This window comes from Impatiens glandulifera, chromosome 3, assembly GCF_907164915.1.
Source record: "Impatiens glandulifera chromosome 3, dImpGla2.1, whole genome shotgun sequence".
NCBI lineage: Eukaryota > Viridiplantae > Streptophyta > Magnoliopsida > Ericales > Balsaminaceae > Impatiens > Impatiens glandulifera.
The window spans coordinates 18624371-18652129 of NC_061864.1; the positions used below are offsets into that span (position 1 = coordinate 18624371).

Consider the following 27759-nt stretch of genomic DNA (forward strand, 5'->3'; position numbering starts at 1 on the left):
TGTTGATTGCCCTGTAGTATGTAGTAGTAGATTCAGGGGAGAAGCAACACATGTTATGCGGAGAATAATGGAGATTCAAATTGAGCCGGGTTAAATACCTACATTTATAATTAAATAAGTGTACTTAGTTGTCATTTTCAATGACAATTGTATTTTAGAAATTGACACTCTCTATAATGTTAAATTTTTAGTTATTTAGTTTGTGAATAAGTAGATATTTGGTTTCTTTTAATATGTTCTTTTGGTGATGTAAGTATACATATTTAGGTATTTAGGTCAGAGCCCGATACAAAGAATATGATAATCAAGTTTAATGATTAAGATGGGTCTAATTGGTTCTTCAAAATGTATAATCATTTTCAAAACCTTCTCTAATAATTTATTTTATTTGGAAGAGTTTTCGTGAGCATATCAAATTGATAGTGGATGAATCTTCTATCAGTTTTTTTTTAGACATATTTGATTTAGTATTAAAAGTCTGAATGCGACGTATTCTGACATGATGTAAAAATGTTTGATCATTATTAAAGATATTAAACAATATAAAGAGTGTTTTTTATTCTTGTCCGAAGAACATTATACGCCGACAAAATATGAATAATTTTAATACGAGACATTATTAGTTATTACAACTAGCATGTATCTAGTGCATTTGCACGAGTAATAATATAAAAAAACCGTGAAAAAATATTACTGTAAAAATGTTTATGGGCGGGTCAACCCACAATTCGAACCAAATATTCATTTACTTTCACATATATATCTAAATTAACCACAACTCTTTACCCGACAATCCAGATACTTTAAAAATTAATATATATATATATATATATATATATATATATATATATATATATATATATATTAGTTAGTTAAAAAGTTGAACTTATATAGTTCAAATGTCCCGCGTTCATAAAATTTAGTGTTGAATTTAAAATATAAAATGTTATTAGTTTAGTTGGTTAAAATGTTGTACTTGTTTCGTTATGTTGTAAGTTCGAATCATACCTATAACATTTTTTATTTTATTTTTAAGCGTTTTAAGTTTGGGCGGGTCAACCCACAATTCAACCAAAGTATCCATTTACTCTTACATATATATCCAAATTAATCACAGCTCTCGACCCGGCAATCCGAACACTTTCAAAATTAAACATCATTATATATATATATAGATTAGTTAGTTAAAAAGTTGAACTTATATTGTTTAAATGTCCCGCATTCATCAAATTTAGTGTTGAATTTAAAATATAAAGTGTTATTAGCCTAGTTGGTTAAAATGTTGTACTTCTTTTGTTATGTTGAAGTTCGAACCATACCTATAGTATTTTTAATTTTATTTTTAAGTTTATAGACGGGTCAACCCACAATCCGACCCAAATATTCATTTACTCTCACATATATATTCAAATTAAACACAGATCTCGACCCGATAATCCGGACACTTTAAAAATTAAGCATTATATATATAGATGACTATTTTACTATGAATTAACTTATTATTTCAATTGAATATAATTAACTGTACATATAATAAATTAAATTACTAAATCTAAATAATCTTATTATTTAAAGTAATTAAGAATAACAATCAAAATATAACAAGCATAGAAAAGACAGCATATATTAAAAGACAAGGATAAGCAATCAATCCACGATGTGTATTATCTCCCGAACCACCTTCAGCCAAAAGCCTAGCGCAAATTCCGGTCGACCACATAACCACAACCACCGCCAACCCAAAATTAAACGCGCCGCCGCGAGGTATCAACAGCGACACCGCCGAGAAAACAACCTCCGGCAACATCGAATACCCAACAAGACTAAAACACCGATACAAATCTAGGTTTCCATTTTTACCTTCAAGCATATTAAAGATTATATATAAGAATGTTGAGAATACCACAATGCAACCTAATACAACCCCAAACTGAACTTTTCCAGCAAACATTTGGAACAGACAGAATGTAATGTAGTATAGAAAAGGTCCTGATAGATCTGCGGAATCATGAATTGATGGATTGAGTCTGAATGGATTTAAGAGAGACAGTGTTTTTCTATAGATTAGGTCTGCGTCTATTTCGAGTTCTTCGAGGAGTGATGGTTCGTCGGAGAAGGTGGAGTTTCCGTGAAGAGGAGCGAAGATTGAGGTTGGACCTAGGTCGAAGGATGTGAAGGGGATTGATGAAGTTGTTGGTTGAGGAGGTTGAAATGGTGCTGTTGGTGGCCATCGTCGACGGTGGAGGTTATTGCCGCCGGGGACGTTTATTGTTGTGGAAGCTTCGCCGGACGGAAAGATGACCGGCGGAATTGTGAATTCTTTCGTCATTAAGGTTTGACAGGAAGTATAGGACATGTTTTGTTTAGCCATTAATTAATTTATGGTTTATGTGGCTATCCTAATTTTGTGTTGGGAAGAAGGGTATTTTTGACTTTTTATTGGGGAGTAATACTAATGCCACCAGATTTGTTAGGCACGTGACGGGATTATATTGGTTCAATGATATCTAACTATAACTTAGAATGACTTTTTTGCCCATATTTGATGAATTGTTTTTTTTTCTGTAAATCTTTTGACATGTATTTCTTACTTATAATAATTATTTATCGTTTTTAAATTTTGATTAATTTTGTTATTTCCATGATGGTTAAGAAACTAGTGTATCGCAAAAGAATAAAAATATAGAATTTTTCGGCATGCAAAAAAAATTAGTAAGATATTTTATAGTATATAATATTTATAAATTAAGAATATATATAATAATTATAAGAAAATAAATAATAAATAATGAGATTATAAATAATTATATTTTTATTGTTATTTCAGAATTAAAATAATGTAACTATTATAAAATTTTCAATAAAATCAAACATGGATTAGTTTTAATAAATTTATTTTGTTATCTAAAATATTTTGGGCTCAACTTTAAAAGTATTCATTATAAATGTTTTTTATTTTTAAATATATACTCAATGAAATTTGTTTTTAAAATATTTTAAGTGTTCTCAAATTTATCTCAAATACACAACATAAGAAATTTGAAATACAAAACTCTAGAAAGAAAGTTGTATAAAAATAACTTCAAAATCAAAACACTTTATAATTTTTAAACATTAAGTATATTATCAATTTATAAAAAAAAATTATATTATCTCAATTGCTCTATCTTGAAAATGATAAGTTATTTTGACTCTAATTTTTATAATTAAATTTAATTTTTTAAAATAATATTTTATTTTATAATAGAAGTCTTTAATTGTTAATTTTTATCTAAAATTTACATAATAATCATACTACATTGGTTATTTTGGTTTAAAATTTTGATACTATTGATAAAAATACACCCTAATTGCTACCCACACTAAATCATTGGATTCATGGCCACAATTGTATGAATTTTTAAGTCTACAAGATTCTTTTTATTATCTTAAAAAGAAAAGAAAACTAATTAATTAACTTATGGGCCTTAATTGACCCAGTGTGGCACATTGGATTGGATAAATTTAAATACCAGTTCTATCTAACAATTCATATTTAGCATGTTTCAAACAACTAATTAGAAAATAATGTACAAATTGTAGTCTTGAAACCAACATATATAATGTTGTTAATAAATTTTCTTTTTTTCTTCCAATGTAAGCAATTACAAGTAATATAAGATGCCATAATTAATTGGTCTAATCTCTCAAGCACACACAAACACACACTTAAACATTCCTCACTACTGCATGTATTCTTCACTGTAGTCATCAGTTATAACAGAAACAAACCTTTCAAGCCAGGGAAGTTGATGAAGGTCCTTCAAGGGATCAACATAAGAAGATTCTTCTGTACAAGCTGGGGGTGACGATTCATAAGAAGGCTGATGATCGCCCAAAGTGAACCCGCCTGCCAAAAACCTCTGAATCAGCCTAAGCTGGGATCTCTCCTGCTCCGTATACGCATCATCCATGATTGTTGGAAGAAAATCAAACGAATCCCATGCCCATCTTTCATATTCCTCCCGAACAGCATCATCTGTTATCCCATCATCTGTTACTGCATCCGATGTTTCTTCTTCATCCCATACTGCACACTCGCAAGTTTGTAGGCCGTTCCTATATTCATCCCCACATGAATAACAGAACTCGTGTCCACACCTGGTTATCGTGAAACACATTGTTTCTTAACTATGAATGCAAATACGTCATACATTTATATGGTAATACATATAGCCCCATTTGAAAACAATATATTATGCATTTAGATCCAGATACAGATCGATATGAGATCAAGATGAGACTAGAACAACAGACAATCATTATGATCCACTTTAGGTAATCTAGTATTTTCCAAGCTTCTTGCCATATGAGTTAACCCAGGTGGGTAACATATGACAAGACATTTGTAGGATCAAGTCATAGATCTATAAGGTAACATATGTTCCCCATTTGGAAACAATTTTTTATTTTTGGATCAAGAATCCATTAATAGTTTTTTAATCTGTGTGACTAATTAATGTTTCCAAACGTGATCTCGTCTCGATCCACATCCAGATGAGAAATCTAACATAAGTGTTCCCACATGAGGCCTATAGTGCCTAGACATGAGATTTTTTTATATTTTTATGACCAGTGTGTGGGCCAACTTTCAAGCACATCGACTAATCAATGGGAAGGCTAGAACAACAACCCACCGTCACTACCCCCACCCACTTTAGTCTAGTCATTTTCAATGATAATCGAACATGAGAGCTCAAGGTGTCCTTAGTGGAAATTGAACATTACACATTCGGTCTCTTAAGCAAAACTCTTTCAACTTGTACTACCTAACGAGTTACCTACTAGTGCATATTCGAAGACTTATTTTTCAGTTATAAAATTATGACTTGCCTCTTGAAAGAAAAATGTCTTACCTGCAAGTAATGTGGTAGGAACCATGGTTATGTTCAATCACCTGCAAGCATTCTTGGCAGCGTCTCCACCTTCTATCTCGCGAAATACTGTTATCATTGTCGCTGGTCACGGTAGTGAGATTCTGAAGTTCCTCACATGTCATTGAAGAGTGCCATGGCAATCTACATTCAATACATATAGCTCTGCAACAATCGGGGCACTCCAAATAGTTGTTATCAGCCTGACTGGAGAATCTCGTATCTTTTAATAAATATTCATGGAAACCGAACAGAGCTGAACAATCTTCATAAGGGCAGTAAAAATTATCATCATCCTGAATATTTGCATCAGCAAAAGCCTTCTTCAAACTTTCAAAAGAATCAACAGTAAGAAACGACCCACATTCCATTGATGAAATATAATGTTTGCATCTCAACTGAGGACATCTGATGGGTAATTGACCAGATTGTATATTATCGTCAACATAGGTTTTCATACAATGGGTACAGAACTTGTGAGAACATGTTATAGTGAACATCATCTGGGAAGGAATCTCTTCGCAGCAAATTGAGCAGGTTTGAACGGATTTCTCATCCTTAGAAGAAGAAGAACAGATGATACCAATTGCCACTTGAGCCAAATGTAATGGTCTTTCTATCTCAATCTTGTCTACTAACTTAACCACAAATGATTCTAGATTTCTTGCATGCTCAAATACCCGAACTCTCATTGCCAAGAGAAGTGGATTCTCGATTCCTCCATCAAGCATAAGCTGAAATTAAGATTGACTAGGTTAATCACTACCCTTAAAATAAAACCTTAAATATCTGTCTTTCTGATTCGAACACAAGGTTTTAAATGCAAGAAATCAAGTAAGAATTTGAAAACCTTAAATAACACCCCGAAGAAGTAATCTGTTATATTTGGAAACTAAACCTAGGGAGACAAATTCAGAAATGTATTAGATGTTTTTCATTTGGATACTAATATGGATAAAGAAACAATTACAAATTTCAAATGGGGCCTATCAACATTGCCACATAAGCCATGATAGTGCCATGTCAGCACCGCGTGGCATGTCTAGTAGCCAACCACCAAAACAATCACACAGAAAGGAAACTATGATTTCCTGGGAGATTCTTTCCTTGAAGATAAAGGAAACCGTGATTTCCGTGAAGATCCCTTCTGGGAATATAGGAATCAAGAAAGGCCAAATCATATTACAAATAGAATGAGAATGATATTAAAATCTATCTACCTAGAGAATACAATCAATACAATATAAGCTCAAGGGTAGCTAAAGTATTAAGAGTTCACAGAATTTGAGGTCTCAAGTTCCATCCTCAGTCAAAACATCTTGATCGAAGTTGGGGGTTTGTGTCTTACATGGGAAAACCCTAATCTAAAAAAGTAAAGTTATAAGGGTTTTTCTCAACTCTTGTGTTCATAAACAAGTTCAAGAACTCAATTTGCACATTTAATCCATCAAGGGTTATTGGAAATCAACCTACTCAGTGAAAGACAGCCAACTTCATAGAAATGCATAAGAACACTATGAGAACATATAAGAAGTAACATGACAATGATTAACCAAAAGAACTCTATATCATGTAATGTATATAGTCTATTAATCTATAGGAAACATGATGCAATCACTCACCTGATTATACAAGGTCTCTGAGTCGGTGAAAGCAAACACCCTCTTAATATTCTTCTTCAAAGCCTCTAAAAGACCATCAATTAGAGCTAAATACTCTGCAACATGATTATCCACATAAAACTCAAGCTTTTTCTGCACTTGAATATAAGGAACATTAGGTTCCTTTTCCATAACCACTCCAATCCCACTTAACCCTGAACCAAAATCTTTGCCTTTTGTTATAGAAACTCCCTTGAAAAACATCTTTACAGAAAACCCATCAAGATTATCCTTCAATTCCCTTTCCTTCAATTCACTCTCATCTTCACAGCAGCTCCGAAACTCATCTTCATCTTCTTCTTCTTCCACTTTCATCTCCATTGCTGCACTCAAAGAATACCCTTCTCTACCCTCCATTTCCACTAACAACCCTACACCAAAGCGTATGAAGAAAACCAGAGTCTAACTAACTGAAACTCATGAGAGTGAAAAACCCACATGTAAAAGAAACAAGTGCATAACCATCTTCGATAGAGACAAGTCTGAGCGAGAGGAAGTTTCTTCAAATGAGAAATCGATCTGATTTTTCTTCTATTCTTACTGATTTCTGAGAAATTGTCGAAGAAGGAGGTAGAATAACCAGAAATTCACCAGCCTCTCTGACACCTGTCGGTTTTGTTTAGAATTTTTGCCTGCATTTTGAAGAAGAGAGATTTAGAGAGAGAGAGAGAGAATGAGTGGAGAGAGAATCATGTGTTACTGTGAGCGATTTAATAATGGCGTAAGAATAAAGGAAAGGAATCGTGATGGACGGCCGGCCATTACATTGACTGGATCATTCATTATTATCACATATAATATAATATATATATTTGCTTTTTTTATTATTATTTTATTTCTAAAAATGACATAATCAATTTGTTTTTACTTTTCATTTATTCATATATATATATATATATTATATATATATATATTAATAATATATTTTTTTTATAAAAGTAATTTTGAAACTAGTTTCAAATATATTAAATAATATATTTTTTTAATTATCTTATTCTTGGGTAACAGTCTATTGTGGCTAAAGAGGGGTACCTAATCAACTTTATTTTAAAGTTTTAAAAAAAATATTATTTATAAAATTTTAAGAAATAAAGTATTTAGGCTCAAAATAAAATAAACTTCAGTTTGACCGTTCCTATAAAATACTCTTTAAAGTTAAATTATCTCTTTTAATTGAATTTTATATAACCTTAATTAAATTATGATTTTTTATTAAAATATTTATTATATATAAATAATGTAAGCAAAAGGATAATATATATTATATTATTTGTTTGACTATTAAGGTAGTTTGAATGGTAATATTGGATCCAAGGTCATGTTTGGTTTGATTATTTTAAATAACTCAAATAAAATTAAACATTATTTTATTTTTCTCTCTTTCATGATATCACTCAAATCATTAATCAAAATATTAAAATACTTTCAGTTTTAAATTATTATTTTTTATTTTATTTATATATCAATATTTTTTAAATAAAATTATCAACAATCATTATTTTTTTTCTCTCTAATTTTTTTTAAAAAAATTCCAATTCGAAAAGGTGGTTCGGCGGAGTGAGGATCTGCTGTCCCAAGAGACTACCCCAGTTGCTGTCTTAGAGATCAAAATGATATCATTTTGATAAATAAGACAAATAAAAAATTATATATATATAGATGACATAAACCCTAAATCTTAAACTATAAATCTTAACAAATTATATATATAATTATATGACATTTTATTTTAATATTTAATTTTCTCTTTTTCCTCTCACCTGATGTCTCTCTTATGAGACATCAGGTGAGACAGTCTTTTGGGACAACATATCGGAATTCGGATAGGCGGAATGCATTTATCATTTTCATCCTATTTTACAATTTTTTTTTTAACTTTATTCGGTTTGAAAAATCCCTGCGAATTACTTTTATAATATATTCTTTAAAAGATAAAAAAAATTATACAAGAAATATTTTAATATTATATAATATATTAAAAATTTATATTATTATAAAGAAATTTATAAGATATAAAAAATAAATAAATATATACTATTAATGTTATATATTTAGTTATGTTTATTAGTGTTCGGGATATAATCAGAGTGAAATCGAGATGATGAACACAAATATTATCCACGTTCTATCTCTGGTCAACTACCCGTTAAAAAAAAAAACGTGAATAACAAGACAATTCAAATTGAAAACTGCATCACATTATAATTATACTTCCTAATCCTAAGACAATAAATGTGACATTATATATTTTTTTATTAGTTTCATGCCCATTTACAAATTTGATGTTAACTTATAGATTTTTTTCATATCTTTCTTCTTTTAAGATCTCATAAAAATGGCCACAACTCATAATTATTTATTAATTAATTTTATCCATTATGAATGAATGTAAAAGAGAGGTAATTTATTAATGATGATTATTGCTACTATGGTATGGGATAATGATTGAGAAATTCTCAGTTATGTTATTTAAGGGTCTGATTAATTTGTAGTATCTTATTCAAAGTAATTTAGAACTAGATAAACATGTTTAAAAATCTTACTTCTTTTTTTTTATATAAAGTTGTCTACTAAAGTCAAACTCACCCAAGTAAATAACACTTTAAACCAAACACAATAATTTAAGGAAAGCACACCTAATTAAGATTCTCAATCATCTAATTTATATGCATGTGATCTTTCCTATCATTGTGTCATGTTATTCATTATTAATTTTTTTCTTTGTAAGAATACAAAATTATATCATATATATTTGATTAAATAATTGTGTGAGTTGTTTGTTTTAAAAAAAACATTCAGTTAACTTTTTTTTTTTTTTTTATTGTATATCAAGAATAATATTTAAAGAGGAATATTCTCTTTTTATTAATTATTTTATCTCTGTTCTTATTAATTAATTTCTCTCTCCTTTTATTAAATAATTTTTCTCTCTATCTCTACAAATTAATTTATCTCATTTATCCATATTCTCAGGATTATTATTTTACTCATTTATTTGATATTTACTATCTCTCGTTTAACGGTTAAAATAAATCAATAATTTACAACAAATTCTCACATTAAATATTTTAATAATATGTTTAAATAAATTCTAAACCCTAAACCTTAAACCCTAAACTCTAAATCCTAAACTCTAAAACCTAAATACTAAATTCTAAACCCTAAACCCTAATTAATATCAATGATTAGTTGAATTATGAATTTATCTCTTTTATTTTTATTTTATTTTTATGACTTTTCAATTCCTTTATTTATCAAATATTTTTATGGTTTCTTTTTTCTTTTTTTTTATTATTTTTTTTTATATTGACTTATTAATATTTTTTTAATTTTATTACTTATAAATAAATGTTTATCTAATATTTCTATTTTCACGATTAATTATTTTCTCTCCAGTAACTAATTATTAATAATAGGAGAGAGAAAATAATTAATAAAAGGAGAGAGAATATTCTACCTGTCAACCCACGTAGGCATCGCGCTCCCAGTCGTTGTCTCAAGTCGCGCTCTCTATCATTTTTCATATTTAAAAGAGGTCAGCATAACAATCAAGTATACTAACATCTCACTTTAATTTAAATTATTTTAATAAGAATAAGTATTTTTTTTAAACGGTTAAAACATTTCATTAAAATCTAAAAAGTGAGAGAGTTAATAATTAAAGTTAGACAAACTCTAATTAGAATTAAAAGATAACAATCAAACGATCATAAAAATCTGATTATTAACAATTAAACATACCAACTAGATTACAAACAAAAATTATAAACTGTATCAAATCATAATTATCCCAATTAGGATCGTGATGTGCTGAATGTGCCTATATATCGTGCTGACGTGTTGTTCGTGCTGTGCTGCCTGTGCTGATCGCGCTTCTTTTGATCTATGATGATTTCGACGTCTGATCTCAATAACTTTTGCTTTGAATCTATTTTAATCTTCAAGCTGAAGAGCAAGCCAAAAACTTAAACTCCATCCAAAATATGTTTCTCTTCACAATGAATCTATCTTAATCTTCGCTTGAAGAACAAGCCCAATACATAGACTCCATCCGAAATATGTTTCACTTCAGTGAAAATAGTTGAGGTAATGTTCAAGCTTGGATAATTTGCTCGATGTACAAAAAGAGGATCATTATTGTATTTCATCTTCATAATCGTTTGGTCAGAGTTCTAGTTTGGATTATGGATGTTAGAGTTTGGAATTTTAGTCATAGTTGGTGTACAAGTTGGAATTGAAACTATATTTGAGTCTAAAACCATCGATATAAGAGTAGTATATAAATGTGATAATCGGGCGGTTCGGGGTGAAGAATGCATTTATCATTCCCGGCCTATTTTTATTTCGAGAATTTTTTTTGATACTATCCCTGCCTCGTTTGGTTTCTTGGAATCCGCGCGAGGTACTATTTATAAAATATTTTTAAAAAAACAAAAAATTTATATAATAAAATTATATAATTTTTTTTAATATAATATATATTAAAATTTTATATTATCATAAAAAAGAATTCACTACTCTTATAAAATATAATAAATAAATAAATATATTGATGATTTTATATATTTAATTGTGTTTATAGTATTCGGGGTAAGATCGAAGTGGGACGGGAGACACAAATATCATTCCCGTTCCATTCCCGTTTGATTTCGGAAAAAAACCGCTTCAAACGAGACAATTCGATTTGGTTCGATTACCGCGGGGCGGGTCTAAATCCTCCTTGGTAGTATATGATATTTGAGTAAGTTTAGATTCTGAAATTACTTTGATATCTACAAATTTAGACGGTAGTTCGTCTTCTTCTTCGCATTCGACCCAATGTCGAATTGATTGGGCTAAAAGGGTGATAATTCCAGGGAAGACGAAATAAAATCTAGAAAGAATTAGAAATTTGACTTAGTGAGTTGTTTTCATTAATTCACTATTTATTTATAGTGTTACCAAATTTATACAAAACTATTACCAAATTGTAAATTAAGCCCCTTATCAATAATTAAACAAATTAAGCAGGTTGAGAAATTCGGTCTTTTTGCTAAATGTTACCAGTGCAAGCCCTCAGATTTTCTATCTAAGAATCTTTTAGAACCCCTGTTGACTCAAATCAGCTCTAGGTCCAGATTCAAATTTTCTTGAAATAGGTTAAAATAATTTAATGTTTACATGATGTTTGTTAGCATTGGTTTCCTTTGTTACATAAATCCTTTAAATTTAGAAAACCTGTTTATGTCTGCTGGATGCAATTTTTAGGATGAAAATAGTTTCAAAGTGACAAAAAAAGTTGATACTTGATTCCCTAGGAACTAATGGCAGGCTGAAATAACTTAACTTGGCCATTTTAAGTGTCTGTTTGGTCATTGCTGATCAGAAAGTTTCATATTAAACAATATCTATGACATAGTAATCAACCTTGGTGACTTTGATTTCAACGTACAAAATTTCCAATTATTTATTAATGGAGATTTACTGTGGGAGACTGGGAGCCAACTAGAAAAGTCTCCCTGGCTTGTATTTATCACCATAGCCTGCTGATGTGTGATGCATACTATCTTACTTCCATCCAATATGATTCTCAAAATGAGGTTCTGGTTGGTGTCACAACAATTGGCACTCCTCATAATAATCATTACTACTAATGCTCTTAATAATAACGAGACTGATCATGCTGCACTATTGGCTATGAAGTCCAAGATTCTGGACCCTTTTGGTGGGGAGGCTTTGAGTTCATGGAATGAGTCTTTCCATTTCTGCAATTGGGAAGGTGTCATGTGCAGTAAAAGGCACAAAAGGGTCACTCTCATTGATCTAAGCTCTTTGTCTTTGTCGGGCACCTTGTCTCCTCATGTAGGAAATCTCACCTTTCTTAGACAACTGTTGCTAATCAACAATACTTTCCATGGAGAAATCCCAAATGAAATAGGTGACTTGTACATGCTGGAAGTATTGGCCCTCGAAAGAAACAGTTTCCAGGGAAGGATCCCGGTAAGCCTTTCGCGCTGCTATAACCTCAAGCATCTATTGATTGGGTTCAATAATCTGGTGGGAACCATCCCTGAAGAATTTAGCTCCTTGTCCATGCTCAAGAGGATCTACATACATGTAAACGTTTTAACTGGAGGAATTCCAAAATCTGTGGGCAATATCACTTCTCTTGAGGTCTTCTCTGCAGGAGCTAATCACTTTGGTGGAACTATTCCAAATAATTTGGGGCAATTAAAGAACCTTGTAGAACTTGGATTGGGTGGTAATCAGATATCTGGTATGATCCCTTCATCATTATATAACCTCTCCAACTTGAATATTTTATCTTTACCCATGAATGATCTTAATGGGAGTCTTCCCCCATACTTTGGCAACATGTTCCCTCATTTGGAATGGCTTCAACTTCATTATAACAACTTTACAGGACAACTTCCAAATTCAATAGGGAATCTTACCAAAGCCATGAGGCTAGCTTTTGAACGTAACAACTTCAGTGGGAAACTGACAGTTGATTTCAGTAAACTAGTGAATCTTGTGCGTCTTACTTTACATTTTAACAACTTTGGGAGTGGGGATTTTGACGAAATGCATTTCCTTGAGTCCCTTACTAATTGCAGCGATTTGGGCGTGTTAGGCACAGATAACAACCAGTTTAGAGGAGTGCTTCCTGATTTTGTAGGGAATCTATCATCAAATATGCGGTTCTTCACACTAGGTGAAAACCAACTGCAAGGCAGGATTCCTCCAACAATTGGAAACCTTGTTAACTTGTCTATTTTAGACTTGGAAAGTAACCATTTCACTGGGCCGATACCTAGTACAATAGGAAAACTTCAAAAGTTGCAGAGATTTTTCCTTAGTGGAAATCAGCTTTCGGGTGCAATTCCTGAATCAATTGGGAATCTTTCTTTGGTGAATGAACTTTATTTGAGTTACAATAACTTAGAGGGGACTATACCTTTCAGCATTGGCAATTGCCAAAGATTAATATCATTACTTCTTGAACAAAACAACCTGAGTGGAACCATTCCCAAAGAACTGTTCCAAGTTTCATCTCTTTCAATTTTGCTCAACTTATCTCACAATCGTCTGTCCGGCTCACTTCCTTTAGAGATTGGAGATCTCAAAAGTTTGGTCGTGTTAGATATATCAAACAATAATGACTTGTCTGGTGAGATCCCTAGTAGTATAAGCAGCTGTACCAGCCTCCAATTCCTATTCCTGCAAGGAAACATGCTCCAAGGATCTATTCCCAAGACAATGGAATTCTTGAGAGGTCTTCAAATCCTTGACCTGTCGAGAAATAATCTATCAGGACAAATCCCAGCTTTCTTGGAGAAACTTTCCTTGATCAACCTTAACTTGTCCTTCAATGATTTCAATGGAGAATTACCTTCACAAGGGGTTTTTGCAAACTCAAGTGCAGTATCCGTTTATGGGAATAATAGGCTATGCGGCGGAATACCTTCTCTAGAACTTCCAAGATGTCCCACCAAGAAACTGAATCGTAACTTCTTCTCATCCAAACGCATCTTTGTAATTGTTGCTTCAATACTAGGAATACTAATCCTATTTTCAAGCTTGGTGTTTTACTTGTGGAAAAGGAACAGGAGGGAAAGGCAATCCACCACTTTGGAATTGTTGCCCAAGGAGTCTTTCGTGCAAGTCTCCTACGATGAGCTCTTCAAAGCAACGGATGGGTTCTCTTCGAGCAATTTGATTGGTGCTGGCAGTTTCGGCTTCGTCTACAAAGGTGTTCTTGATCAGATTGGAGATGTTGCGATCAAAGTTCTTAACCTTGTTAACCGAGGTGCGACAAAAAGCTTCATGGCAGAATGTAAAGTGTTAAAGAACATGAGACACCGGAACCTCATCAAGATCATAACTTGTTGCTCAAGCATTGATTTTCAAGGTAAGGAATTCAAGGCTCTTGTTTACGAACTCATGTTGAATGGGAATCTCGAGAAATGGCTACATCCATATCAAGTAACTAGCAGACTTGAGCTCAATCTACTGCATCGTTTAAGGGTTGCAATTGATGTGGCTTCTGCACTGGATTACCTTCATTATCAATGTGAAACCCAAGTTATTCATTGTGATTTGAAGCCAAGTAACATTCTCCTTGACCAACAAATGGTTGCACATGTTGGAGATTTTGGACTAGCCAGACTTTATAATCCAGATATGGGTATTTCCCATCACAGTAGTTCAATGGGAGTGATAGGCACAGTCGGATATGCAGCACCAGGTAAGTTAGTCGTTAACCTAACAAATCCTGTTTATTTTGTTGGTCTAATTTATTTCCCTTTTAACTATAATAGTATTATTTTTCTAAACATCGTTAGAGTATGGTCTTGGAAGTGAAATATCGATAAAAGGCGATGTTTACAGTTACGGGATTCTGTTGCTTGAAATGTTAACCGGAAAGAGGCCTACTGATTTGATGTTTGCGGGTGGTCTTAACATTCGTAATTTTGCGGGTCAAATCTTGACAGGAAACGCAATTGAGATTGTCATTGATCCTACAATTTTAAAAAGTGACATTGTTATTGATCAAAGAGATGGTTGTCTAATCGCTTTGGTAAAGATTGGTTTAGCTTGTTCGGAAGAACTGCCCCAAAATAGGATGAGTATGACAGATGTTGTAAGGGAGCTACAACTGATTAAGGAAACCATGTTCTAAGTTAAAAAATAGGTTCACTTTCAACCTTGTTTTTGTATACTTTTGTTAAGTGAATAATAGATTACATCATTGGATGAACCTTGAGTGGAAATAGGTCTAAAAGACTTTTCCATTCTTACCTAGAAACACACTACGTTGAAATGGGGGCATTAATGTATGTTTGTGTTAACTTACTAAATTAAATAAAAATCATTCCTTTCAATTCAAGGTCATGCCTAAAAGAAATCCCCTGAAACAATACAACAAGATGACCAGCTGGATGTTAAATGGCCACAAGGAAGTTTTGATAACTTTTGTAATATCACTAAAAAGCTAATGAAGATTTTACATGGATCATATTATTAATTAGGTTTTTACAGCCTTGATTCAACTAAACCTTTCCTTGCTAGAGATTCTGCATTAATAACTGTGCAAAACTGATGAATTTCAAATTTGAAGAGTCCAGTCAAAGGAGGTTGGACTTAAAAAAGAAAAGAAAAACATTTTCAAGGCAAAAAAAATATATGCAAAGATTGTTTAATAATGTCATCTAAAGTTGGTTTTTCCAGCAAATATATATTTTTTTGAAATATTTGTGATATTGATTTTTTAAAAAAAAGTACAATTATTTCATTTTGAAAAAAAATACACATTTATTTTTGCATAGGCAAGATAAACACAAACGACACGATATTGTCTTACGCCGTAGGTCAGTCATTAAGTGTCGTTAGTCTAGGATTCTTGTGCATTTGTAAACGCCGCAGAGAAAATCAGATATAACTATTTTATAATTTTTTTATGTTATTCTATAAATGTTTATTCAAACAAATCAAAATTTTAAAAATAGTCAATAAATATATTTTCATTGAATATTCTTTAAATATAAAATATAGTTTATGATATTGAAGTTTTCAAGTCTAGTCCGAAAATACTAGCAAACATGCTACGAGGTCTAGATAGATTGATTCGAACGTAATGGGAAAGTTCTTACCATATCATGGTATAAAACCAGAATCACCCCAACATCTGCAATTTCCTATAAGCATAGTATTGTTCTATCCTTGCCTACTTAGTTAAGTTGGATTTTAGTTGAAAGTATTTAAATTGAAGTGGGGTCTTAGACTTGCTTTAAGAGTGAAAAATGAAGTTAGGGAAAAACCTAGATGTATGTGTGTGTACTTTACTACTTTCACAAATAACATAAATTTGAGTTTTGAAGCAATATTTTTAAAAGGCCAAGCAAGCCATGTCTTAACTAATCCCATCTTAGCTTCTAACCAACAACTTATAACAATTCTAAATGACTTTTGAGTAAACAAAGAACTTTAACATTAAGTTATTAACCTATTTAGAAACATGTATTTTCCATATCGATATATACAGTTTCTTATCAAATTGTTACTTGATTTGTTTTCCTAGATTGAGTTGCTTAGTTATAATTATTTTGTTAACATTATTGTATTAATTAGAATCATATAAAAAAAGAAAAGAAAAGGAAAATGCTAACATCACTAAGTAGTTAATAATTTTGTATATAATATGATTAAAACTCAGTATAAACATGAAACAAAATTAATTAGAATAAATTAACAAAAATGACTAAAAGCATAATAATAAGGACAACTTTTAGTGAGGACATTCTTACTCCTTAGACAATAACTAACGGTTATATACATTCTCAAACGACATGTTATACAACCTAATTAATTGGCGAAATCAATGGCGGATCTATATACAAACTTATCTAACCCAACCCAAAATATTTTGTATGTAAATTACAATAACTACATAAAGATACTGTCGTTATTGATAATTTTTTCGTCGTTAAAGGAGAGATTAACGACAATAAACTAAGTATATTTTGTTTGTTTCCTTAATATTATTATCATTTTAGCTCAGATAAATTTTATGAAAAGTTTCTAGCCTGGGTAGATTCTAAGTCCTAGTTCCGCCCTTTGGGAAAACCATGGATATGTTAGAAGAAATTAAGGCATGTTAATGTCTCTTTAGTTCCCATGATCTTGATGCTTCAAATTATGGGATGCATATTGGATTAGTATTTCAACAATTTTTTTCCAAAGAAAATGATAAATAATGCGAAGAAGAGATGAATCACATACCTAGAGGAAATAATTGATGGATCAAGTATATATCGCGCAAGATGAAGACATACTCATGAATTTATTATGTTATTTCTCGAGTTTGGAATAGAAAACGTAAATAATATATAGTTGGAGAGTGAGAGATTGAAGCTGCAACATGACCTGATTAGATCTTAATTAACCTGGTGATTAAGTACGTACCAGATCATGCTGGCAGCTTTAATCTCTCAAACCCACCAACATCCATTCATTGATCCATCTACCGATTTGATCTTCATATGATTCTGATCGAACAAGATCATGCTTTAACCTTTCGAAACCACCAACATGGATTTCTTGGCCATGATCGATCGATCATATGATATTATTGATCACTCCATATAGTTCAATAAGATAGAATAATGGGGACCACAGGCAGACTAATCTCTTAAAAGATCGATAAGTACTATTAAAAATTAAATAATCCAACATAACAACAACTGGTAATTGGTTGGTCCATATCAAACTCAATAACTTATAATGACCAGGTACATTAGCCTACATATATTATATATATATAAATATATATAATTTAGTTTAATTATTTGTTCCTATCTTAGCACAAACATTGGGGATGCATGGAGTGATCACATAAGTTTTTCTTTGATGAAATTTCAATGTTAGTTGTTAAAAAAAATATATGTAAAGTAATTGTATTTTAGTATATAAAAAATACTCTCAAATTTTGTTGATATTAAACCAATGTTATGCTAATAAAATGTAAGTCTACTTAGTTCAACTTTCTTTTTGTTTGAATTGGGTTTAATTATTTTCGGAGTTGGTAAAGATGATTTTGAACCGTCATTATCTCTTTTAAATTAAATCATTTTTAATAAGAATTGAAGTTAAAACTTTTGATTTATTAAATGAGATTATTCACCATTTGAAATACCTTAGTTATTATTTATTATTATTTGGTGTGGTTGGTTAACAATTTCAAATGACATGTACAATTAATTATATAAAGCCTGAATCATAGGAAACTTGTTGTGAAGGACCATACTTTTTATCATTGTTTCTCTCTATTGATTCCCGTGATTTTGTTTTGTCCCTAATTAAGTATCTTTAATCTTCTTTTTATTTATATTCCGTTTCATTCTTATTCAGTTAAAATTTTAAATTTTAATATACATAATATTGACAGTTTAAATAATAACATAATATTATATATATGTCTGTGGATAGATTACTATCTGATTAATAAAAAACATTTAACTTTTTTTTAATGATTATTATACATAAGATTAAGACAATTTTAATGGGATCCAAGTATGTTAAAAATAGTATTTTTTTAAATTTTAAATAACTATATAAATAAATATTAAAACAAATAATTTATAATATTCAACGTCTTATATTTGATCATCATTAAAAATAACACATTAAAATGAAATATTCGGCTGTGAGTTATTATAAGGTTAGAAAAATTAATTCAAACAATTTGTTTTATTAAAGAAAGTATACTAGTTATATCAAAAAAAAAACTATTATACATTTAGCATTAAAAAATAGTAATGGCTATATATATATATATATATATATATATATATATATATATTTATATTGATAATTAAATTCAAATAAGAATTGGAAAATAAGAATTATATATTAAAAATTAATTAATAAATATATAAGATAATATCTAAAAAGAAAAAAAATCAAAATAATAATGGATGATCTAAATATCAAATTTTATAAACCATTAACAAAAATAAAACTCTAAATTAAAAAAATCCAACAATCATACAAATTGATGATTTTTTTTGAGTTTTTAAACAATGTGGATTGAAGTAAACAAATCAAACAAACCAATGAAATGGTGTCAGAAAAATCTCTACCAAATATTTTGAGCGGCAAAAATTATTTTTAGTCCAGAGTTGGTAAACAATGTCAGAAAATGTATTGCCAAATGAAAATGAACCATCTACATATATGGCCGAAATAGTGAGATTCAAATAAATCATGAAAAATATATACATGTATTGATGTTAAAAAGGGACGAACACATACTCGAAAAAAAATAATCAACACAATCGGAAGGTAGGAGCATCAAAACAACTCACCAACAATTGTGAGTATTTTTCGAACTATAAATTTTCGAGACGAAAAAACCAATCCAGCTAAACAGAATGTTAAATCGAACAACAACACATCAATTTAAATCTAAGTGACTAAAAATAAAACGAGAAAAAAAGCGAGCAAGAAAAAATGACTTTTGAACCCGGTTATGAAATACATAAATTTATAAATTTAATGTGTCCTAAACTTTCCTTTTCATTATATGTGGCATAAAAGAACAAAAATATATTAAATTTTGGTAAAATTTCCGAAGATTGGGAGATAATGTGATATGGAATTATAAGTTGAGGGATCAAATTCTTGCTTTATGTGATCTGAAATTCTCAATTCTGAAATGAAGACGTCAACAAGACGCTGGGAGGTGATTATACAAACTTCTCTTGAGTAAAGAAAGACGCAATCGTGACGGTGGGGGATTGCGTTGTGACATATATAGCTCTAGGCCATGGCCAGCTCCGATCCCGAAAAGTTGATCTCCAAAGCCGACAAATTGTTAGTCTTGAGTTATCTGCTTATGCTCGTCTTTCTCATAATTGGCGTTTTCTGATTTTAAGTAGAACAGGACTTAGTGAACTCAGTTTTCTATATATGATTTGATTTGATTGCTGAATCAATGCCGATTATGATTAATAAGGATGTGTATTCGAGGTTTTAGCTTTTATGGGTTTTCTCCATCGTTGGAAACCTCTTTTTATGCATTTTGTGTTTTTTAGGATCAATGTTCAACTTTTTTCTATTGTTATTCAGCAGCTATGGTGTCTGCAATGAGAATTCAAGATTTCAGTCTTTTTAGACCCTTTTTAGGTAAACATGGTAGGCTGCCACATTGTTACTTAGCATCCATCCAACCAGTTAATTTCTTGTTTAGAAAACCCTAAACAGATGCTCATCCAGAGGGAAGCCCTACCTTGATTGGGTCATAGTTGGTTACTTATCATCGGTTATACAATTATATAACACATTTTCTGAAAATTTTAACTAGTTCATTTCATTTAGAACCAAACTGTCGATGACGAGATGGACAGCTGATTGGAAGAGTGCCACAGTTCTGTATGAGCAGGCTGGTAAGGCTGATACTGTTTTTATCATTTTGTTTCCATCATATTATGAATTATGACTGTAACAGTTGCTACTGTTTTGATTTGATCTGAAAATGGTCGTTATTTACAGCTAACGGATTCAGATTGGCGAGAAAATACGAGAAAGCGAAAGATGCACTTGAGAAAGCATCACAAGGACAAGTGATGCTCTCTAGGTATTTTATTATTATTATTTTTGGAATGTCATTAGCAATGAAACAGAGCTTGTTTTGTCTATGCTGTAAACTAATTGTGATGGGTGCATCAGTCCCTGGGATGCTGCTAAGCACATGGAGTCGGCAGCTGCTATGGCAAAAGAACTAAGCAACTGGAATGAAGTTGCTGATTTTTATAGAAAGGCGTCGGAGTTATACAGTGAATGTGGAAGGTCACAACCAGCATCGGATGCTCTTGCAAAAGGTGCACGGTAGGTTTTTTCCTTCTTCTTTTGATGTGTGATAGTTTAAATCTAATTTGTTGTTCATGTTTTCTAGGTTCCTTGCTATCCAATGTAGTCCCTTAATTTTCAAAACATATTTAGAATCTTCATAACATAAATTGAACTGCGTGGTTCAACGATCAACCCAAGTTTCAGTAGTTACCATATGAAAACTCAACCCAAGTTTCAGTAGTTACCATATGAAAACTCTTACATTGTTTAATGGAGAAGAACTTGCTAGTGGTACTAGAAAAAAGAAAAGAAGAGAGACATTATTGTAAGAAGCTGGATATGATGGTTTCAGATTTATGGTTATGATCCTTTCCATTTGTTTTATTGGTGTCAGTATTATTAAGAAGTTTGTGATGATATCCTTGCTGGGTAGTTTATGTTTATTTTGTCTCTTCTAATTGTATCCTCCATTCTTAGAGGTTGTCTGGCTTGATGTGGATCCTTTTTCTTCTTCCTCCTTTTTCTTTGAATTGTTGTTTGTATTGTAAGGGTTGCAAGCAACTTTATTCGTACAAACTTTAACTTAAAAAAAACTAGAAAATCCTAGCATATATAACATTTTCCATATATTTGTGTTGACTTTTCATTTGTTCTATCAAATTAAAGCATATTTGATAACTTATATGATATTACTATCTTTGCTTTATTATTTATTTGTGTAGGTTAAATGTGATGCATGAAATTATTAAAATAAAAGATGAATTACCCAGATTTCTTCATACTCTTTGCAGAGATCTTGTCTGTAGTCTATTTATTTCCTTTATTCTTCTGCAGTTTCAAAACTATGATTCATAGTATATTACTCTCGAGTATCTCACTTGTATCGTTTTCCTATGTTAGGGCCTTAGAAGATTCCGCACCTGAGCAAGCGATTCAGTTATACAATGATGCTTGTTCTATTCTTGAGGAGGATGGTAAAGAGCAGATGGCATTTGATCTATATCGTGCTGCCACAAGTTTATATATAAAGCTTGAAAAGTAATGTATCCTCTTCTTCTACACAAAACAATTTTTTTTTTTGAGTATCCATGTATGGATATTTGGAGAATTGGAGTTTACTATAACTATCCTCTGTGTTACTTAATTTGCTGCAAGCAGTCAAACTTGCGAGTGTATCTTTAATGCAAGGGCAAAATAGTCTTTTGATAGTCCATTTTTAACTGTAAGGCAAGATTCAGATTATAATCTTAAATTATCCCCCAAATACCGCAAACTCAAACAACCTCATTGTGTACCCTTTAGATTGAATTCAATAGCAACATGCTTTACTTAAATTGCTTTATGTAACATGCCAAAACAAAACATCCTTTATTCTAGTCTTATTACCAAAAATCATTGTAATACTAACCGGGCAATATTGTGATAACCCAGGTACACAGATGCTGCAACAATCTTGTTGAGGTTGGGCTTAGCAGCTGACAAGTCCAGCGCCACCCATAGCCAATGCAAGGTGACAAATATATGTTTGACCTGTTTCTAAAACTTTTTATTTAGTCAGCATGTTAAGTGAAACCTTGAGATGAGAGGAAACAAGGAAAAGACGATATAAGCAGTTGCTTGTTATGAAAAGTAATTTTTTTCGATTGAGGTAAATTTAGATTTATACAAGCAGGAAACAAAAAAAATGTTTTTTTATTTTAGTTTAGGAAGCTAGTGGAATCGAACCATGACCTCGACCCTTAGCACTTCAACTACCAAATTATTATGTCTAAAAGAATACAAATACATTATTTTTATATCAAGTATAAATCTTTTTCCCTGCTTGTGTGTTTTGAATGATACTCATATTGACAAAAAAAATTGTTTTTTCTTTGATGAATTTCTTGGGTTATGCCTGGTTCTCTAAGGCAAATGTTTTGCATGATGATGATGATCTCAGAAGAGTTTGTGTCTTTAAATCCATTGTGGATAATAACTGTCATTTTTTTTTGTCATAGGCATATCTTAGCGCAATAATTGTGTACCTTTATGCTAATGACTTCAATCAAGCAGAAAAGTGCTACAATGACTGTTATCAGTAAGTTCACATGTTCTTTATTAATTTTCATAGTTCAAATTTTAGTGAAATGATCTTATTTTTGTTAAATCACACTATTTAGAGTTTTGCTTATTGCTAAATTGCTCTTTTGTTTTGTTAGGATTGATGCTTTTCAAGGGAGTGATCAATGTAGATGCGCTAGTAAACTTCTAGCTTCTTACCAAGACGGTGACGTTGAAGAGATCAAACGTGTGGCTCAATCAAGCACCATAAAGAATCTCGATAACGTGGTGAGTTAATTTTTTTTAATATAGCACCACTTGAGTAGTTAGTAGTTGATTGCTGATAAAAACACGAAACCAATAATTCATTATTATAGGTGATCAAGCTTGCGAGGAAATTGCCTACTGGCGACGTGAGTGCATTTAAGACCACGAGCAACGAACAAGAAGAGGTTTTTGATGAAGATGATCTCACTTAGCTTATATTTTCCGAGTCGTGGTCAATTGAGGATGCTTTTACTGCGCATTATTACATTCATTGCATACCTTTTCCTCTTGTTCTTTTATTGGGGTATATTTTGATGTGGGTGTGGTATTGGATGCGAATTGTGATTTAAGAACATATATTTGTGTACTATTGAATTGTCCTAAACTTGACAAAACAATTGGATTGTTTCTGTATGTATTTTGTTTCTGGGTTATAATTTGGAAAAGTCTATATTTATTATTATTATTTTCAAATATTTCAATGATCTATAATTTAGATCATAATAAAAAATAAAAATAAAATCAATGATGCTTGTTCTACTCTTGAGGAGGATGGTAAATAGCAGATGGCATTTGATCTATATCGTGCTGCCACAAATGTATATATAAAGCTTGAAAAGGTAATGTATCTTCTTCTTCTACACAAAACAATTTTTTTTTTGAGTTTCATGTATGGATCTTTGGAGAATTGAAGTTTACTATAATCATCCTTCTGTGTTACCTAATTTGCTGCTACCAGTCAAACTTGTCAGTGTATCTTTAATGCAAGGGACAAATAGTATTTTGATAATCCATTTTGAATTGTAAGGCAAGATTCAGATTATAATCTTAAGTATTCCCCAAATACCGCAAACTCAAACAACCTCACTGTGTACCCTTTGGATTGAATTCAATGGTAACATGATTTTACTTATATTGCTTATTTTGAATTCAAATAGTTAGTTTTATATTTGATTAAAAATAAATGATTAATATTATAATTAATATTATAATTATTTTATAAAAATATTTTTTAATGATATATAAAATTGTATACATATTTGTTTAATTATGAATTCATATTTATTCGATTATATGAGAAGTAGAAAGAAATTTTAAATCTTTTATGGAAGTATATATATATATATATATATATATATATATATATATATATATATATATATATATATATATATATATATATATATATATATATATAAAAAATGATGCTTAATTTTTAAAGTGTAGGAATTGCCGGGTCGAGAGCGAATAAGATTATGTCAAGTCATTCCCTCACCAAATTCCCTCACCTAATCATTTCTCTTATCTTAATTAACACTTAATGATATTTTAGTCTATTAGCACTCAAGCGTATTCCAGTTCATGACTGTCAAAATCTCGAGTTAACTCTTAAAATCATACGATTTTACGATTTCACATTATGATAACGAGTCTGATTTTAAGTAAATTCTTAAATATGTAAACTCTTACGATTTTAAATTTATGATAATAAGATTTTACGATTTTACGAGTTTATAAATAATTTCGATTTTACGATTCTATACAATTTTACTTAAAAAAAGTTTATATTTAAAAATTAAAATATAAAATCATTATTTATTTAAATAAATTAATTAATATAATTAATTTTGTAAGTATAATTTTTTTTATAATGTTATTTACTCATTATTATTTTTTAATTAATTTTATATTAAAATATATAATTTTTTAAAATTGAATAAGTATAAAATATTTAATTATATATATATTTAATTATATATATAAATAATTATAATATATAATTACTATTTTTTCAAACTGAAATCGTAATTACGATTTCATGTAAACTCTAGATTTTATGAGTTTACAACTAGAAACGATTTTACGTAAATTCTCAATTTTGACAGTCTTGTTCCAGTCTATTAGTCTATTGTAATCACTAACTATATAAACTCTTTCAATACCTTCCGTTTTAATTGATCTTGGCTAATAAGAAACTATAACTTCTATCTTTATCCTATCAAGTCAAACTCAACTATGTCCTCATGCTATGATGATATTTGAGTTCGAAAAAAGTTGAATGTTTTCGACGAACAAAAGATAATTGGCTAGTAAACTTGAATAGGTTGTTGCTTTGGATGTCCCATCTTTGAATGTCCCATCTTTCATTAATGAGTGGTCAATCTTCTTTTTTATCGATATATCACTTTGAAAAAATGTCGGATTTTTTAGAGAAATCAAAATGACAAATTTGACGAATTAGAGGTGGGAAAGATAAAAGAAACTAGATTGAGGACACCTTGTATCAAATTAGTAAAATGCCTTAAACAAGAATGAGTATTAGTGAAAGAACAAATGTTAATGAATTATGAATGATTATTTGAACACAAACATTACTTTCATTTTGTATGCATATAATTGAATGACATAAAATAAATAGAAAGAATGACATGGAGAATATAATAAAAATGAACACACAATCTTATACTTTATTATTCCATAGAAAACATTATTAATCAAAACTCTTTCTTCTGGGCTTGGACAATTAATAATATATGTGGATGATCGATCTCAAAACATTCAATTTAAGAATTCTCCAAGCAATTCTCAGGATAGAAAAGTAGTTCCTTCTTATTCCTATCATACACAAATCGATGATCGATTTGTTGATACACGCCAATGATAGTGGTACTAGGATTAGGAAGCATAGCCAAACAAAAATACATATGGAGAAAAGGTCTCAAACGGAAGGAAGTAAAGATTGTCTCCTTGTTTAGGACTAAGTTGGCTTGTTCCCCACTGAAATGGAACGTAATGGTTGGAAATTTGATGTGGTCAAATGGTTTATGGGAATTATTCCTGTAACACAATTGATCTCGATCAAACGGAAATGGTAATTCCAATTTGTCCACCCTTAATAGTTCTGGGATTTTGGAGAAATATTGAATAACAACATATTTCAATGCTTCATAGGCAGGCTGAATAATAAGCGATAATGGTTCCTTCAAATTTATAATACATCCACCACCACCACCACCAACACCATTGTTCTTTAATCGAAACAAGTCATTGCTAATATTTAATCGTTGATCGTTAAAGCTGATCCCAACCATTTCCAAATGGTACTCTTGACCTTTCATGTTTCTTTTTAATGACGTTGAACTGATTATATTTCCTTTATTTAATGGTATATCATTTCCAAATCTCAAGTAATTTTTGACCACAGTCTTATTAAATACAATTGGAAGGCAATATGAAAACATTCCTTTACTGACCGGATTAATCTGTTCCACAAAAGAGAGAGGCCCCCAACCAAGACCCATTACTCCAGGTACAGATAAGAATATCACTTTTCTACCACCATTATTAATCCTTCCCAACACATTTTCAATACCACAGCCAAACAAGATGTTGTTTGAGGTAAATGTGTATTGATTAAAAAAATATGACATATAAGAAGTAGAATTGAAACTAAAAGTTTCTCTTGCTAGATAGCCTGTACTAGATGTACCATCATGATACTTAATTGAATAGTATGGTCCATCCTTAACATTAATACTATTATTGGTACGAGTTCCCGAGCTAGAACTATTCAATGGAAAAGGACTCGCATCCAATATAGGGGGTGTAAAACAACTTGTGCAACCTTCGCATTCCAACCAAAGAAAGTCACTGCTAATGTCTACCTTGAAATCATACATCATGTATCTAGCATTCTTGAAGGTGCCAATCCCAATCTTCACTTTAAATGAATAATCTTGGTACATGAACATAGGAAGACTCATCCCATCTGCTTCTTCATTCACAACACTTCCAACAAAAAACACCAACAAGTGGAGACAGAGCAACCAAGGAACATTTATGCTCACCATGACAATTAGTTGTTCTTGGATGACTAATTGTATCTTATTAGATTTCTTCCACACTTAAAACACACATATACAGTTATATACATTAGCCAATCCAATAAATCACTTAAATTGATATAATATTCACATCATTTACCAAAATTAATTAGACTCTATTTAAAAAAAAAAAAAACTCTAAAAGAATTTGAAAAAGTCATTTTTTTCTTTGACCTATCAAGTGGTTTTTCTAGTATCTTGTTTCTCTTTTCATCACTCAAATTTTAGTTGGTGTTATATTTTGTTTGATTTGTCATCTCAATTTTTTATAATATAAATAATACTCTCACATTTTGATGGATCGTATGCGTACATCCACTTTTTAGCAATGAAGAGGATGAAATTGTCGAATTCTATAATTATTTCTCATTTGTTCAATAATGAGTTATTTAAACTGATCTTTCATTTAAAGACCCTTTTACAGGTATCATCACTTGATTTTATGAATTTCTTGTTATTTTGACAATATATAGATGGTGAGTTATCACTTAGAAAAACATTTTTTAGCTTTGCTTACCAACTCACGGACAAAGAAATTTTTCATTGCCGATCAAAATATTTGGTAGATATTCTTTTGACACCACTTAATTATATTGTTCAGTTCTCACTTATCCTTATGAAACTCAAACAAGTTAATTAATTTGTCTTTGGAGTCACTCTAAA

At 30.7% G+C, this 27759-nt stretch overlaps 5 protein-coding genes across 6 annotated transcripts; 2 read left to right on the forward strand and 3 right to left on the reverse strand.

The window, feature by feature from the left end:
• Window positions 1-1591: 1591 nt before the first annotated feature.
• On the reverse strand, window positions 1592-2357 carry LOC124932452 (protein YIPF5 homolog). The gene has a single exon (XM_047473082.1). The coding sequence runs from the start codon at window positions 2354-2356 to the stop codon at window positions 1592-1594; it is 765 nt and encodes a 254-aa protein (XP_047329038.1). The 5' UTR covers window position 2357.
• Window positions 2358-3547: 1190 nt separating this feature from the next.
• On the reverse strand, window positions 3548-7264 carry LOC124930772 (E3 ubiquitin-protein ligase RSL1). Of its 2 annotated transcripts, XM_047471127.1 has the most exons (4): window positions 7037-7264; window positions 6536-6945; window positions 4896-5647; window positions 3548-4140 (listed from the first exon to the last, which is right to left on the reverse strand). In XM_047471127.1, the coding sequence occupies exons 2-4, from the start codon at window positions 6929-6931 to the stop codon at window positions 3723-3725; spliced, it is 1566 nt and encodes a 521-aa protein (XP_047327083.1). In that variant the 5' UTR covers window positions 6932-6945; window positions 7037-7264; the 3' UTR covers window positions 3548-3722. The 2 variants fall into 2 exon arrangements, with proteins under 2 accessions (XP_047327083.1, XP_047327082.1); XM_047471126.1 differs by having other exon boundaries at window positions 6536-7264.
• Window positions 7265-12148: 4884 nt separating this feature from the next.
• On the forward strand, window positions 12149-15236 carry LOC124929906 (putative receptor-like protein kinase At3g47110). Its single transcript, XM_047470287.1, has 2 exons — window positions 12149-14873; window positions 14932-15236. Exons 1-2 carry the CDS (start codon window positions 12149-12151, stop codon window positions 15234-15236), a joined length of 3030 nt encoding a protein of 1009 aa, XP_047326243.1.
• A 4533-nt stretch (window positions 15237-19769) lies between these two features.
• LOC124930773 (gamma-soluble NSF attachment protein) lies at window positions 19770-23678 on the forward strand. Its single transcript, XM_047471129.1, has 9 exons — window positions 19770-19927; window positions 20432-20499; window positions 20606-20690; window positions 20783-20941; window positions 21806-21943; window positions 22337-22415; window positions 22903-22982; window positions 23104-23233; window positions 23323-23678. Exons 1-9 carry the CDS (start codon window positions 19881-19883, stop codon window positions 23422-23424), a joined length of 888 nt encoding a protein of 295 aa, XP_047327085.1. The 5' UTR covers window positions 19770-19880; the 3' UTR covers window positions 23425-23678.
• A 2098-nt stretch (window positions 23679-25776) lies between these two features.
• LOC124929907 (aspartic proteinase nepenthesin-2-like) lies at window positions 25777-27063 on the reverse strand. The gene has a single exon (XM_047470288.1). It carries the CDS (start codon window positions 27061-27063, stop codon window positions 25777-25779), a length of 1287 nt encoding a protein of 428 aa, XP_047326244.1.
• Between the last annotated feature and the right edge of the window lie 696 nt (window positions 27064-27759).

Coding starts and splice junctions, on each gene's coding strand:
- LOC124932452 (XM_047473082.1), bottom strand. CDS start 2,356: ATGTCCTATACTTCCTGTCAAACCTTAATGACGAAAGAATTCACAATT.
- LOC124930772 (XM_047471127.1), bottom strand. CDS start 6,931: ATGGAGGGTAGAGAAGGGTATTCTTTGAGTGCAGCAATGGAGATGAAA. Junction 5,648..6,535: donor CAGAGACCTTGTATAATCAG/GTGAGTGATTGC, acceptor TCTTAATTTCAG/CTTATGCTTGATGGAGGAAT. Junction 4,141..4,895: donor TCCTACCACATTACTTGCAG/GTAAGACATTTT, acceptor CACGATAACCAG/GTGTGGACACGAGTTCTGTT.
- LOC124929906 (XM_047470287.1), top strand. CDS start 12,149: ATGAGGTTCTGGTTGGTGTCACAACAATTGGCACTCCTCATAATAATC. Junction 14,874..14,931: donor TTTCCCTTTTAACTATAATA/GTATTATTTTTC, acceptor TATCGATAAAAG/GCGATGTTTACAGTTACGGG.
- LOC124930773 (XM_047471129.1), top strand. CDS start 19,881: ATGGCCAGCTCCGATCCCGAAAAGTTGATCTCCAAAGCCGACAAATT. Junction 20,691..20,782: donor GGACAAGTGATGCTCTCTAG/GTATTTTATTAT, acceptor TGGGTGCATCAG/TCCCTGGGATGCTGCTAAGC. Junction 22,416..22,902: donor CCACCCATAGCCAATGCAAG/GTGACAAATATA, acceptor TTTTTGTCATAG/GCATATCTTAGCGCAATAAT.
- LOC124929907 (XM_047470288.1), bottom strand. CDS start 27,063: ATGGTGAGCATAAATGTTCCTTGGTTGCTCTGTCTCCACTTGTTGGTG.